This window comes from Etheostoma cragini, chromosome 14, assembly GCF_013103735.1.
Source record: "Etheostoma cragini isolate CJK2018 chromosome 14, CSU_Ecrag_1.0, whole genome shotgun sequence".
Taxonomy (NCBI): Eukaryota; Metazoa; Chordata; class Actinopteri; order Perciformes; family Percidae; genus Etheostoma; species Etheostoma cragini.
Window position 1 is genome coordinate 11,117,684 of NC_048420.1, and position 16,073 is coordinate 11,133,756.

General features: G+C 39.0%; 1 protein-coding gene across 2 annotated transcripts in view; it reads right to left on the reverse strand.

Moving 5' to 3' along the window:
* The window catches only part of vps50 (VPS50 EARP/GARPII complex subunit), a 107,805-nt gene that overhangs the window by 68,161 nt on the left and 23,571 nt on the right, over window positions 1–16,073 (reverse strand). For both annotated transcript variants that reach the window (XM_034891478.1, XM_034891475.1), the window contains exons 6-11: window positions 13,966–14,036; window positions 13,317–13,434; window positions 12,483–12,518; window positions 11,727–11,809; window positions 4,248–4,290; window positions 2,685–2,783 (exon numbers count right to left, since the gene is read on the reverse strand). In XM_034891478.1, the coding sequence (XP_034747369.1) occupies window positions 2,685–2,783; window positions 4,248–4,290; window positions 11,727–11,809; window positions 12,483–12,518; window positions 13,317–13,434; window positions 13,966–14,036 (450 nt within the window). The remainder of the gene's footprint in view (window positions 1–2,684; window positions 2,784–4,247; window positions 4,291–11,726; window positions 11,810–12,482; window positions 12,519–13,316; window positions 13,435–13,965; window positions 14,037–16,073) is intronic.

Sequence of the window (16,073 nt, forward strand, 5' to 3'; positions counted from 1 at the left end):
GGGAAAGCATAATTTCTTCATTTATCATTAATAAACAGGGATTTCATTTTGCATGTAAATCCAAACATTGCTCTTAACCATGATTTAAAAATGATCTATATCTACAGTATAATCTTGCTCCACCAAAATGAGCTCTGTTTATGCCTTCACAATTCAAGTCTATTCCCTTTTTCTCAAAAGTTCCAAGTATGGTTGTTTTCTGTTTTGATGCTCTCACCAACAGTCGAGCTATGGGACACCAAAGTCACAGAAGACGTGGGCACAGTGTTGAGCAAAGCCCGATAGTGTAATGGGTGTTGCAGTGCAACTCAAGAACAACTCTTGAGTTAGCTTTTCCTCATTAGAACACTAATAACAACCACACTTCATTCTCAACAAGCATTGATGGCTCAGTTTCCACCTCAAGGATGGCTTTAATGTCAAGAGGCCTTCAGCTTCTTTCTTCCCATCAACTTTGGCTTTTTGAAAAACAATGACCGAATATGTGTGTTGTGTGTGGGGGTGCCAGAATGAGAATGAGGGTCCTTTTGGCTCCTAGGGTCATGAGTTAATTCTACAAGTTAGTGTAGTGCTGCCAAGTGTAATGTGGAAGGTGATATAACTTTAATTCATAATAACAATACTAATATAGAGCTGGGCAATATTTCGATATTTTATCGATATTGTGATATGAGACTAGATATCGTCTTAGATTTTGGATATCGTAATATGGCATAAGTGTTGTGGTTATAAAGGTTGCATTACAGTAAAGTGATGTCACTTTCTGAACTTACCAGACTTATGTAGCTGTTCTATTATTTGCCTTTACCCACATAGTCATTATATCAACATTACTGATGATTATTTATCAAAAATCTTGTTGTGTAAATATTTTGTGAAAGCACCAGTAGACAACACTACAATATCGTTGCGGTATCGATATTGAGGTATTTGGTAAAAAAATATTGTGATATTTGATATTCTCCATATTGCCTAGCCCTATAATAATACATGGCATGCATATAGCGCTTTAAAAGGTATTCCAAGCCAATATTAGTTGGGTTTTGAGTGTGGTTTTGAAAGAGTGAGGGAGGGAGAATGTCCGAGGTGCTGGGGGATTGAGTTCCAGAGGGAAGGGGTGACAATGGAAAAGACCCAGTCCCCCCAGTTGGTTGACTGGTTGTGGTGGTTTTTGTGTCTATGCCATCAATTCACAGAATGTACATTGGCAATATAACATTTTAAACCTGTAGAGTAAAATGCCATGTTTGCAGAACATGGAATTCATCCATTTACATCCATCTTGTACAATCCGGCGCAGCTCCAAAATCCATCATAACCGTTGAGCACTAAACCCTCACAGGCTTTTTACATATAACATGCATCTGTAGGCTCAGCAAAAATGTGTGAGTGCAGGAGGTGCAGGGGCTCAAAATGCTGAATAAGGAATGGAACAGCATATTTGGAATTCCAAAGTCCATATAAACTTAGCCGAAAGGTGGTATTTTCAGACATGGCAGCCTTATCATTGCTCATAAAGACAGTGCATTGCTGGATGGCTACTTAATCCAGCTATAACTGGGCCACAAATTATCCAACTTTTTGAAGTAGGAAAGGATGACAAGGGTTATGTGAGCAAAAATTGTATAATTCCAATAATATTCAACTCATTCATGACTGATTACCCATACCAGAGAGCACTGGTACACTGGAGGAGATAGCAGAAAAATAGCAGAAAGGATAAGATCAGGGAGGTGAGAAAGGGAAGAAGACATGCAAGTCAAAGTGGAACAAAGAATTCTGGGCCAAGTGAGATGTTGGACATGGTGGTAGAGTGTATGGGTTATTAAAGAGAGAGGTCCTAGCATGAGAGATTAACGCTTTCTGACCATAAATATGAGGGCTGGAATGGGATAAGAGAAGTGATGAGGAGAGTAAGACCAAAAATCCCTAGTGAAAAAAAGATAATATTTGTGTCACTTTAGGTTATGGTCCGTTATATTTTTCTTCAGTCATTTTTAACAGAAACTACAGTATTGTATTGATGTTGTTCTTACCATAAATGTTCTACAGCTTTAAAGAAACAGCAAAAAAGGCCCCAATCCAACATGTTTTGACCGTATCACCTCAGCTGTTGTAATGTTTTGAGTGCTTTGTTTACATTTTCCAAGGATTATTATTATTATTATTATAATGTTTTGGAGAACTCTGTTCCTTCTTGTGGGTGAGTTCTGTGGGTGTCAGTTGACTGACAGTAAACTGAGCATAGGGTAATCAGAAATGATGGCATGCATGCCCTGTGGCCTAAAATACTTTCTTCTCCAATGAAGAGACCTTGAATTCACTCACTGGAGTGAAAACAATCCACTGAAGCAAAAAGGGGGAAAAAAAGACCAAATAACAGTCTCATTTCCCTTGATGGTTACCAGCCTGTCTGTGGGACAGGCTATTCTAATCTAAATGGTGGAAAAAGGTCAAAAGTAAGGAAACAACCCTGTCGACTGAATGCACACAACCCTGAAATAAAGTTTAGGAGAGGAACAGCCAGGATGAACATTCAATCCGCTCCATCAAATCCTCAATAAACAAAAGACAAAGATTCAAACAAAAGGACATGTGGCGTAAGTGATGACAAGAACTGGACCATCACATCCAGTCATGTTTAGCCATTCCCCGTGACCCTGTAGACATGTCAAACCACCGACCTGTGTCTTCCCCAGGAGCGTGTAAGCCAGCTGGACCTTGGTGTAGTGGGAAACATCAAAGTGCTTACAAGTCTTCGACAAGGCGACATCAAGCTGCTCCTGGAGCCAGAAATAGATGGATGACAAAAAGAAAAGAAAAGAGGGATTATCAATGTTAAGACCAGGGATTTAGATATAGATGTGCAGATGCTTAGCTATCACACGAGGCCAAGGGCAATTGGACGTGGGTGTACGTGTGTGCGTGTGTGTGTGTGTGTGTGTCTGTGTGTGTGTGATAAAAAGAAAGGGTAAGAAAGTGAACCAACGTTAGCAGGAAGTTAGGATGCACAGGGACGTGTAACAACCCTGACACAATAAGCCGACATCAGAGAAAGATCAAACACCTTGCGTCACCACCCATTTTCTCACGCCATGTTTAAAGCTGATTTCAACATAACTCAAATGACGTTCTGCATGAGAAAGTTACTATTCAGAAATGATTTTCCAAAATACTTTGAGGTAAGACAATCCAAACTAGCTAATGCTCTGTAAATTGGTTATGTGATGGAATTTTGCTGGTGCTTTAAGATGAACCATTTGATTAGAGCAACTACATTTAGAGTTGTTGGTCTTTTGCTGCTGTTTGCGTGGTTGCTTTAGTTTCTTCCCACCATAAAAGACTTGCATCCTAGGTAGGACTACAGTTGAAAAATAGCCAATTGGCTAACACTGGCGCATTTACAGAAATGTGCATTAACGTGCATTGTCCTAATCAAATAAATAAGATATATTTATATATCCAGTTGGAAAATTACTATTTAGTGTACAGCGAAAGGGTAGTTTTGGTTATTAACGTGATAATTGGCCAAAACACACTGTGATGCTGTGGTACAGATATGACGATGTGTCCCGCTGGTTAAGCCTTAGAGCAGCCATCCTTCAAGAACTCCCGAATTTAAAGTGGTGAAAAGACTAGGGATTGCAACCTCTAGTCCTTTAACCGAACAATTTCGTTATTAGGGCTTTTAGCATTCTTGAGATGAATACTAAGATACATAAAACAAATTATACTCTTGATGTGTGTCTCTATGGAAGTGTTTCCCTTCATGATTTTAGAAGATTTTGCTTTGCTTATTCACAACCTCATGCTGATAGGTAAATAAACGAGCACCTTGCCGCCTGGCTCTGTAGGTGTGTGTTCATGCACGGCTGTTTCTTGTGTACAGACGGAACTGTAAGTAATTAATCTACTCAAGCGCAGCAGCAGTGGTGCAGAGAAAATGGCTTTGCATACCATTTATCACACCAAATATCACGACGCAGCGAGAGATGAAACAGATATAATTTACCGTGCTTGCATACTGACAATAATGACTTTCTGAATGTGTCAATATTTGGCAGACCCAGAATGAGAAAGGCAAACTATCAAAATGTTAAAATGAAGTATAGATTGCTTCTTTCAGATGAGGGCTTCTGGAAATTTACCAAGGTTAGAGCGTAATCTTATTCACTGCTAAAAGTCTCTTCACTGATAGTGCCCTCAAATAACAGAAGTAGAGATTAAGCAGGGAGGCGGGCACATACCTCTATTTGCTCCAGAGTGTCTTGTAGTTTAGAATTCAATTCGCTGTGAAGAGAAAAAAAGGGTTAGTTCCTTAATTCTGAAGCAGAATATGCGGTCAACTAACTACAAAGTTTTTAATATCAATGTATCTGTCTGTTTGATATATGAATGTCAACAAAATGACAGAAATAGTTTTTAAAATGAAAAAATGAACGGCAAATACCCATCCCAAGTTACTGGAGTACGGGCAAATTCAAATTGTTAGCAGTGGAAAATTCCAAATCTTCTCAATTTCCAGTGAAACACAAGCAGATCATTGCGTCTGTAACCAGGAATTTTTTTTGTATTTTTACCAGATGAATAAAACTAATTTAACATTCAATTATGAAAATTGCCCTCAATTCTTCTTCTATGAATCTATTAACTGAGTAACTGTTATAGGAACCAGAGTAAAGCACAGTTTACAGTTGATATAAAAAGTCTACACACCCGTTAAAATGCCATGTCAGAACTTTTTCCACTTTTAATGTGACCTATAACGTGAACAAGTCAATTGAAAAACGATCTGAAATCTTCGAGGTTGAAAAATAAAAAATAAAAAACATTAACCTGGCTGCATAGGTGTGCACACTCTCTTATAACTGGGGATGTGGCTGTGTCCAGAATTAACCAATCACATTCAAACTCATGGTAAATAGAAGTCATTGCACACTTGCCATCATTTAAAGTGGCTCTGATTAATCACAAATAAAGTTCAGCTGTTCCAGTAGGATTTTCCTGACATTTTCTTAGTTGCATCTCAGAGCAAAAGCCATCGTCGGCAGAGAGCTTCCAAACCATCAGAGGGATCTCATTGTTAAAAGATATCAGTCAGGAGAAGGGTACAAAAAATAATCTCCCAAACATTAAAGACACCATGAAACACAGTGAAGACAGTGAGCATCAAGTGGAGGAAATGTGGCACAACAGAGACATTACCAAGTACTGGCTGTGTGCTACATGTGACAACAATCTCCCGTATTCTTCATATGACTGGGCTTTAGGGTTGTTTTATTTATTTTTCATCACACAAATTTTAACAATGGTCAAAGACTTTTTATGTCCACTGTATATTTCCATTAACAAATACATCTAAAGGAGAAGCACTTTGTCATCAAGCTGCAGCCATGTGTCTCACAATTCCCCTCTTTCATACAAACAGGGCAAAAAGGGACCAACAGTATGAGATATGGATGTATTTCCAATATATACGTTTTTTTGTGTGTTTCAAGTGCTTTTTTTTAAAATCCTACAGTGGAAGCAGCTGTATTGTAAGTGTGTATACTGTACTGTATGTTTGTGTGACTGTTACATATTTTAAAAAAAAACTACTACACATCCTTGGAGTGTACTCAGATGTTTGCTCATCCTGGGAATTGCTTTCAACTCAAGAGTTGCGAATTAGCATCAGAAATAACGACTATTTTGCCCATCCCGAGACACCGATGCAATTCCCTTGTGACTCCCCCTGCACTGCGCCCCTTCATAATCATCCTCTGTTCCACTGTTTCTCTGCCTCTGTCCCCGCTTTGCTTGGGTTCTTTATCAGGTCAGCCCGCACTTATGTTGTGCTTTTTGAGACCACAGGCGCCCTAGGAAAACAGTGTCCTTAACAAATTGCTAATTAAGCATAAGTTGGGTATTGAGTGAGGAGAGTGAAGAGGAGGAAGCAGAGAAACTGAGAAGAAACTGCAAATTGAGTCCCACAGGTCGTTTGCAAAGCAGGTAACAAAATGAGCATGCCATTTCAAAACGTGATGCACTGCAAGCCGTTTTTATCTGCCTGTGTGTGAGAGAAATATTATGATTATTATGATGAGTGATAAACAAGAATCTACATAAAGAATCTACACAAACTGAAAACCGATAGTTAACAAATGCTCAAACAAAGAAATGTGAAAGCTGACACCGAAACCGGAGACTTAAGAAGACTAACAGTTGTCCAGTAAGCACAATTTGGAGAAATGGATAAATGAGCTTGACACCAAAATGCCGACATCAGAGTGATAGTTTAGAAGAGGCCTTTGAACTTAACTGCCATGGATCTAATAAATTGGTATTTGCCGCAGCAATGATAACACCAGTCATTCTCAGCTACAAGCTCAGCAAGGCAAGTCATAGCCAGTATCCTCAGTGGAAACCACCATTTTTTAGCCAATATAAAGAAAAAACACAAAGTAGGTAAGATGGCTTCACTACAGAGGGGTGAACGGGTCAATGTCAGGTCCTGGCTCCTAAAGAACTGCCTGTTATTGTCGATGCGCAAGGCCCAGGAGAGTGCTAAACAAAGACTTTCAGCTCTGACAGCCACACTAAGGAGATATACCAGAGGAGCAGAGACCAACAGGATAAATGCCCTGTTCATCAAAGAACTTTATTTTGTACTCCCACATTGCAGGGTGTGGTAGAGTAACAGGAGATAAACAAAACTGAACAATATTGGAAGAGCATGTGAGAGAGAGAAAAATAATCCAACGGCCCGGTACACAGGGGAACACCTGAGAGTAAGATGGACCACTGCAATTTCCAGTCACCATCACAGTATGGCAGAAAGCCAACTATGGTTGACAAACATTAGGAACTGGGCAGCAACAGGGAACTCAAATACACACATTAAGTTGGATGAGAAGATTGAAAGCCCCCTCACATCTGTACACTCATTACAAAGCTAGAGTCCGCAGGTGATTAGCTTAGCTTAGCATAAAGACTTGAAACAGGGGAAAGCAGCTTGTCTGACTGTCTAAAGTTCAAAACTACACCCATCAGCACCTCTAATCTCAATATTTAACACATATCATAGAACCCAACTGGTTCGATACCGATACAAATATTTGGTTATTTAAAAATCCGATATATGAAAAAAAAAAAAGAAATCCAGAAACATGTAACAAAACATAAACAGATTTCCCTAACTTTAGTTATTTGTAGCTATTGAAGAGGGCTCACTGAAATAATGATAATTTGTTTTATTGTCAGAACAGAAGAACATCAAAATATATTAAAGTTCTGATAAATAAAATAAGTAAGTAAAATAAAATGATAAGTAAGTCAAATGTTTTATCGCCCATTCCAAATGCTGGTACCGATATTGGCCGATAATATCGGCCCTCCGATACATCAGTATGGCTCTAATATCATGTTTGTTAAATCCGAACAAAAGCAAGGACAATGACTTCCTCACTGCCCCTAGAGCCAGGCTAGCTGTTTCCTGTTTTGCTAAGCTAACCATTAGCTGGCTCTAGCTCATCAAAAAAAAAAAATCGTAGACAGACAATGAAAGTGGCATCAATCTTCTAATCTCACTCTTACAAAGAAAGCAAAGAGGTGTAATTCCAAAATTGTCAAACTATTCCTTTTACACATGAACAGTAATAGCAGCTGGTCTTCACATAATCAAAACTCCTGTCACCCATCATAATCACTAAGCTAAAGCGACATAACCGCATTAGCAAAGTCTAGAATGGGACTGGGAAACCAAACAGAGCACTCAACGTCACACACATGGATCCTTGAATGCCTGGTGCACCTTGATCTTCTTTAAGAACTATCTGGGCTTTTGAAGAACAACACAAGAGGTCAACTCAAAGCCAATTACACAGGTGACCATATTATCCAGTCCTCCTGTTATTGTGTCCATCTCATGAATATATTACCAAATTTCACTGTCCAGTGAGTGTTCATGTGTGTGCAGCTGCAGCTCCTCCCCACATACTGGCAGTCTTCCATGATCAGACAGAATGCATAAATAACAGATGAGGAGGAGAGACATCTAATTAACAATCCGTTCTCTGCAGGGAATATAAGTATTGAACCAGAGTTATGTGGAAAGCAGGGACATTTGTTTAAACCCCGTTTTCATTTATCACTGGCAAAAGGTGTCCACCGGGCCTTAAGGCGAGGCGCTCCACTGTGACTGCTGACTTGCTAAATTGGTAATGCATGGACTTCTGTGCTTCAAGGGTTCTGCCGGATGCTCAGATTTTGGGAAAAAGCCATTTTCGCTGTAGTCATGTTAGCCACTGTTACAAGGCTAGCTGAGAGGCAACCAAAACATGGTAGGGGAAGGGCTTCAAAGAGTAAAACCAAGCTTGAGGGACAACATCAACCATGATTATGCAAGTAAAAAAGCATAGGAGGTTAGGCGGAAGTTAAGAAATAAATTCCAGAAGGAAATTGTAGAAAGAGCACTAGGAAAACTCGATCACACCAGACAAAAATAATGTGCTGATTGTTTTCTTCAAGTGCAAGATTTGATGCAATTTTCACATATGTAGCACGGGCATGTCTAGTGGGGTTGTGGCACTTTCTCCATTGGTACGGTTCTATGGGCCACTTCACGAGAAAAAAAAATTGACAACCTGAAGCTGGCTTATTAAGGACAATTTCACACATATATATATATATATATATATATATATATATATATATATATATATATATATATATATATAATATGTCATTAAGCATCACTTTTGTTTGTCTAACTTGTTTTCTAGACTGGAGTCTGCATTAAAGACAGATACAGTCCAGTAAAGAAGAGTGGGATTCACGTGATAATAAGAGTCTTATGTTAGTTTATTCTGAGTATGACACTGTTTATTAAATATATCCTAGCCCAATAATAGAATAAGCTGTGCTTAGTGTGCCTGTTATACTGTCATTTTGGTCCAGTTGCTTACTGCACATGAACATCTAATTAAATATAAAACATTTGGGAAGCAGATAACAACTAAAACAGGTTTACTGGAGAAATAACCGTTGTCCAACTTAATTGGTGCTCATTGGGAAAAGGTGTGGATGCAAAAAACCTATACTAACTATAAATAGAAATGTTAAGCATCTTCCTTCTTTCAAGCGTGTAAGTGTAACTGAAAAAGTAATGTCGGTGACACATGAAAACACAGTTGAATTTGTATGTCTGAAAACATAAAAAACAACATTGTTGACAGGCACTGACCTGACTTTGATTACATCTTTTGATTGTGCTGTTGTTGCTAGTGGAAGGATTGTATCATGACCTCTAAAAGTGCTACAAGTAAACACAAGTTCAAATGACACTCTACAGCTGATTGACATGGACGTCTTCTTAAAAATCTCCACTTGCACACAATCACGCAGCTTTAAAAGAAACTATACTTTAACCACAAAGAGAAGGAAGTCGTTGCTCTGACTAAATCCGTGAACTGCTTCAGTGTGTGCAGTGTCACGTTGGGCAGCCTGCACAAAACTGTTTGTGTCTGAGACACAGATTTCTCCGTAGCAGCCCTCTGCCCTCCTTCCTACACTTTGCTCCTCTTGAACGTGCAGCCGAACCACCTGAACCGGTTAGATTAGAACACCTGAACAAACATCTCCATAAATACTAAGACTAGCTCTGTGGAGATCTGAAGAAGCTTCAGCTACAATAACTTTTAGACAATTTGTATGACACCTAGTATAAAATAACTAGCATGTTGGAAGCCAGAGTTAAATTTTATCCCTAATGATTTGTTTCGTTGTAGCATCAAAATACTAACAAACTGAAGAGCTGTTCAATTCTGTGTTAAATTCTAGAAACCCCGATTTTGTGGTGCAGAATTGAGATTATCATTTCCAAAGCAAGGTTTGTAAGAAAAGAAATTTATGTCATAGATTTTATGTTTTCCTGGGAAATCTTTACATGTATGCATGCATCTTAATTACATTTTTCATTCGGTACAAAAATGTATATTACAGTGATGCTATAGGCTAGATTACACCTTTCTTTTTCTAAAGCCACAGCAAAGCTCACAGTTTGTGAACACTGTGCTGACATGTGCAGGTCTTAAGCTGTCTAACAGCTGCTCATGTGGACAGCCTGATGAAAATGGACTGAGACGGGGCATGAGGCTGTGTAAGTGCCTTCTTGGGAAACAATATTGACTTTTACAGGGTAAGGGACAGGGACAAAAGAAGAGCAGGCATAAAACGAACTGCACATGTAAGGCATTCAGCAGTGCATGGAAAACCATAGCTACAAGGTTAAATCACAGTGCAGCAGACCGGCAACTAGCTGCTTAGGGGAGGGCGATGCTGCAGTCAAGGTTATAGCAGTTTTGGGCAGAGCCCAGGTACAGTACAATGTGCATGTTAATGCAAAGTGTGACAGATGTTTGGTCAATGCACTTATGTTGAAAACTACTGCATTCAGGAGGCAGAATTAGCATATTGTAAATAAAGCAAAGGTGAAGAGGGTAATCGAATTTCTATCCAGCTGCCACAGACGCATTTGAATACACAACGGACCATGTGTGAATACAGTGATACTGACGGTTATAAAGAAAATTGGAAGTGCTCCTTTTTATTGTGATCACAATCACATTCCCTCATTGACACACTGGTTGCAATGGGTGCAATGGGTGACATTATGGGGGGAAATATATGAATGACTCTGCACACCACCATCCCCAGCTCATTCAGGGAGCATTACCATGGACATGGAACGCCATGAAAAAGAAAAGAACATTGGGAGGAAATCTCCGCAGCAAAACAATCCATTGTGCATAATGTTACCATATTGTTCATTATTTCCCAGCAGTCATTCTGTTATTGGAACGGCATTGTCACAGCCAGGTGCATTGGTTGAATGCAGAGGTGCAGACACTCATTTTTGTTTAAAAGGTCTGTATCTGCGAGTGGAACCGTGCGCTTTCTCACCGTTTTATGACGCCAGTGCTTCCTCCATAAATAGACCACCACACACTCGGCAGTACATGACAAAACAGCAAAAATGACAAGCGGGAACACAACGTGTTTATGTTACATCGGCATGTGTTGGGAACAGTTAAAGGCGTTCATTCCCACACACCTCTTTACAAAATATCCTGAGCTCAGTGTCGCAGGAAGAGGGAGGAAGCCAGCAATGACATGCATCCCTGATCAATCCTTAATCAATAAATAAAAAGGAGAACTGTGGTGCCCACCTACTGCCACAGATTAAGCACAATTGCACAGAAAATCAAAGGGACAGAGATGATTGACCACCTTGTATTCAACGTGAATAAACTCTATACCTTCAATTCCCTCTCTTACCTGAATATGAGTAGAGAGACGAGGGTTTTTATTATGACAGTCATGTCTGGGCACTTTGAAAACACAAATGGTTAAAAACCTAATTGTGTACCCCGCATGTTTCACGGTTGATCCTCAGATGTTCTTGTGTGTCTCATGTGGTTTTGATTGTCTGTCTGTCTCTCTGTTGTCTTTTTCTGTCTAACCATCTGTGTGGCATGACTAGCCAGCTGCCTGCCTGTCTTTTCGATCTTGTAACTGGAAACCTTCCAACCTAACAACTATTTGTGAAGGATTTCACAATGAGAGATATGTGATTATATTCTCTAAGATATGAATATCAGAAAACTTTCTATCCAACCCTAGAAATTGAAGTCCGTGCCGGCTTTCACTTGGAGACAACTAAATATATCTATTTGTTCATACTGTACCTGATGCAGCTGTAGTGTTTAAAGGTGCTGGCGGCCTTTTGACATTCCAGACAGAGCTGGATTGCACCGGGATAGTCTTCCTCCTGAAAGAAAGAGAGAAATGAGGTCATTTGAAGTATGAAAGCAGTACAGTGTGTACTGTATGTACTCTGAAACTAATTTATAAATTACATGTATATCAAGGGTTTACTCGGGATAGCTCTGGATTTTGACAGTGATGTGTGTGACTTCTTCGGTGCATCTGCATCAGTTTTGTTTGATCTCCTTAAAACTGTTACAGCAGATACTTTGTTGATTTTTGTATTTATTGTCAGGGACAATGTAGCGCACATTTTTACATACATAATTATTACAGTCAAGGCTATAACAATATGCGTGGATGTGTTACATGAAAGGTTTCTACCCAATAGGCTAATTTACAGCCCCAGGCCCTGGTCAGGCTTTTCTAAAAAGATAATCCAAATATAACACTTACAGATACAGCGTATAAGAAAGGATTACACTCAGTGGAAGAGAAATCTATTCCACGTGCTACAGCTGAACTTCACAATAGATAGGTATTCGTAGAGTGTCTCCTGTTAAGGTGGGTTTGACTTTCAATGCAGAATCCCTACTGATGTTTAACCTTTCAAGTCAATTATAAAAATATCTCTGCACGTGTGTGCGTGTGTGTCTGTGTGTCTGTGTGTCTGTGTGTGTGTGTGTGTGTGTGTGTGTGTGTGTGTGTGTGTGTGTGATGGGGGAGGATTCCAATACCTCTAGCATCTCGCTGAGTCTTACATCGGTTCTTTGCTATGAGGCAAAGAATGACAAAAGGAAGAAATTAATACAGCATTAAATCCCTAACAGGCCACAATATTAGTGCGAACTAGTTCAAAACTCATTACATGATTTACTGGTGTGACCATGTGGTAAAATCTTTTCCAATGAGTACAGTTAGGCAAATGATCAAACCCGACTAATTAAAAAGACAGTATGTTTAATTAAATTTAATCTTAATTTAAATCATGCACAGAGAACCAGCTGCAGTTATTTAAATGATTATTGTTGACTACATCAATAAGTTTCACAGTAGCGATGTGTCACACCGTGTGTTTTATGACTGTATTTTAGACAGAAACAGCTCAGGGTACAGTCTTTACTACCTAGCATTTGCTAGGTCAAATTCCCAAGGTTATTCAAAATAACACTGACAGGGAAATCAATAACTTCACTCGGCACTGCAGTATAAATCAATTATGTTGACAGTCAGAGATATATATGAAATCAACCATAGCAGTACAACAAATGCAATTAATAAGTAGCCAAGTTTTACACAATTGATCCAAAGGACAACTTGTAGACAACTGTCAAGTTTTATTCAGCTTTTATTTAATCAAAAAGGCATCACATTGGATGCTGAAGCAATCTGTGTAGGGCATGGCCCTCATTCTGGAAGGTGTTCACTTTGTTTTGAAAACCAAATCAAAGTAACAATCCATGTAGTGCTCAAGGACCCAGTAGAAAGCAGACAATTACGTGGGTCTACGGGAGAACCTTTTGAAGGCAGGTCAGTAAATAGATACATGATAGATCAATAGTTAACTTTACCAGCGTCTTGATGGTCCTGAGTGACTTAAGCAGGCCTGTCAACAATTGCCGTCTCCTCTGATTGGCTAATAGACCCAAGCTGGCTTCTGTGAATCCCTCCTTAGCCACGCTCAGTTGCCTTTACACAAAACGTCACAGTGCAGGGAGCATTTAGCATCATTACACATTAATACTACTTTGCTTGGCATTTAAAACTCTGATATATATAAAAACAAACACACACACACACACACACACACACATACATATACATACATATACATACATACAGTATATACATATATACTGTATAAATTCACATACAAACATACTCTATATATATATACACACATACAAACATACATACATACAGATACATCCATATATAAATACACACACATCCATACACACACACATACATATATACACAAATACAGACATACATATACACATATACACACATACATTAATATTATTATTATCGGTATTATTTAGTGTTATTATTATAGCATTTATAGTGGCATGTTTTTGACTTCAAGTGACTATATCAACAGAAGGAACTTTACTGTAGCTATGAGGAAAGCACTTCGTATGCAGATGTGTTTTGAATGGGCGATTTAAGCAGCTATTTCAGTTACTGAATAGATGGTAGGTAAAAGAACACTATTACCTCCTTGCATTGGTGCAAATGACCGCTGCCAGCTGCAGGTTGGTCTGTAACGCCGTCACTCGCTCCAGTTCCTGTGAACAAGGAAGAACTTAGTGATAAAATGATATTGAATAAGACAAAGCAGCATACTGATACGTATAAACACTGAATCATTTTGAAGTTAATGTTTTCAAATCCCGAAGAATGATATACTAGATGGCACTTAATAAGCTAAAATGTCTATTTAGTACAAAGAAGAAGCCCAATAGGCATACTATAATGTTGAGGGCGTGTTAAATCTGAGTGGCACAAAGATCGTGTTAGACTGGTTCATTTACGGAGCGGTCAGTAAAATATGCCTGTAATAATGCCATTTACCCAGAAAATCCCTTCCCCCACAAAAGTATAGCGCAGACATGTACAGCAATGCCCACAAACCAACACACATACTATCTGGGAGCATTCTTCATGCATTCTGCTGTGAACAAGATAGACCTTACAGATGATGTCATTATGGTAAGGCATGAATCACCAATGCCGGAGTGTAATGTACTTCAGAGGACAAAAACACAGTGAAAAATCTGAGAAGAAGCTTCCTTTCTTTGGAGCTTTAACATTTAGAAAAGGATCAATACGCACTTTGCTCTAAGAGACAGTTATTATGCCACTTTAGTGACCTCCACGAAGAACAAACAGCCAAAAGGAAGGTCCAAGGGCTGTTATGTGTTTGACTTTTCTCTTCCTCTCTTGGTTTGAATTTTTTTGGATTTGCCAGATGTCATGCCCCAGGTTGGAGATGCTTGCATTTTTTCTTCTTATTTTTTTAATACTGCATCACCCCTCTGCAAAAAAGTCCAGTTGTCATAAGATTGTCCTCATAATACAGTCAGACATGAAACAGCCTCTTACCAACAAAACATAGTCTGGGGAAATTAATTTTCAACGGTAATAAAAACAACAACAACAGCATCAAAGTGGCATGTCAGCTGTGGGTACAAGATCAATGTTTTCATTCAAACAAATCTGCCCTCATGATCTCAAGTGTTGAGGAAGACCTTGACAAGTCCTCACACTGCTTTACAAAGGTTGATTCAAAGATTTCTCTGAGGGAACACGCACCATGTGACTCTTGTGCTGTTCTGCTCAGGGCAGGCAACATCAGCATGACACGAGTATTGGTTTCATGAAAATGTTTAAGAAAGCTTATATTTTGTTTGCAAACAAAAGCCTTGCAGCTTTATTTTCTTTAAATGAAAGATTCTGTTATTATGCTTTCATTAACTTTATATTTGTTAAAGGCGTAGTTTTTTGGGGAAATACACTAAATCACTTTCTTGTCAAGAGTTAGATGAAAAGATCAATACCACTCTCTCTAATCTGTGTGCTAAATATGAAGATACTGCCAGCGTTTTAGCTTAGTTTAGCATGAAGACTGGAAACAGCAAAACAGCCAGCCAAATCTGTCTAACAGCACCTCTAAAGTTAACTCATTTACACGTTATATCTTGTTTTATTTTCTGGGAAAAACCAAAGTAACTCCATAAAACTACAATTTGTGATTTTCACATTTGGCTTTCATCGTTTTTATACTTGTAACCTTTTGATAGAGCCAGGCAAGCTGTTTAACCTTTTCCTATTTTATGCTAAGCTAAGCAAAACAACCACTGGCGGTAGCTTCATGTCACACGTACATTTAGAGTGCTATCGCTATTTAAACCTAAGTGTTGTAAAGAAAGCAAAGGCGCGTATGGAATGGTACAGCACACACATTGATGCTTTTACAAATCAAACACTATCCACACTTCTAAGTGCAACTTTCCGTAAAGCCATCACATATGTAGAACACAGTGTCCTTTCTTGAATAATTTCCGAAGTACTGGTTAGAACAGTTTATTAATACGTGAAGGTACCATGGTGGCCTTGGTACACTCAAATGTATTGTACATTAAAATTGCCCTTGCGCTCTAAGCAGCGGGAACTGGCTGGGACTTGGCTGACTCACCGGGTCCAGCTAAGGAATAACTAAGAGTGAATCCAGCAGTCTGATTCACATATGGCGTTTTTCCACTGCTGGTAACAGCTTGCCTCGGCTCGCCTCGGCCCGCCTCGGCCCATTATACTTCCGTTTT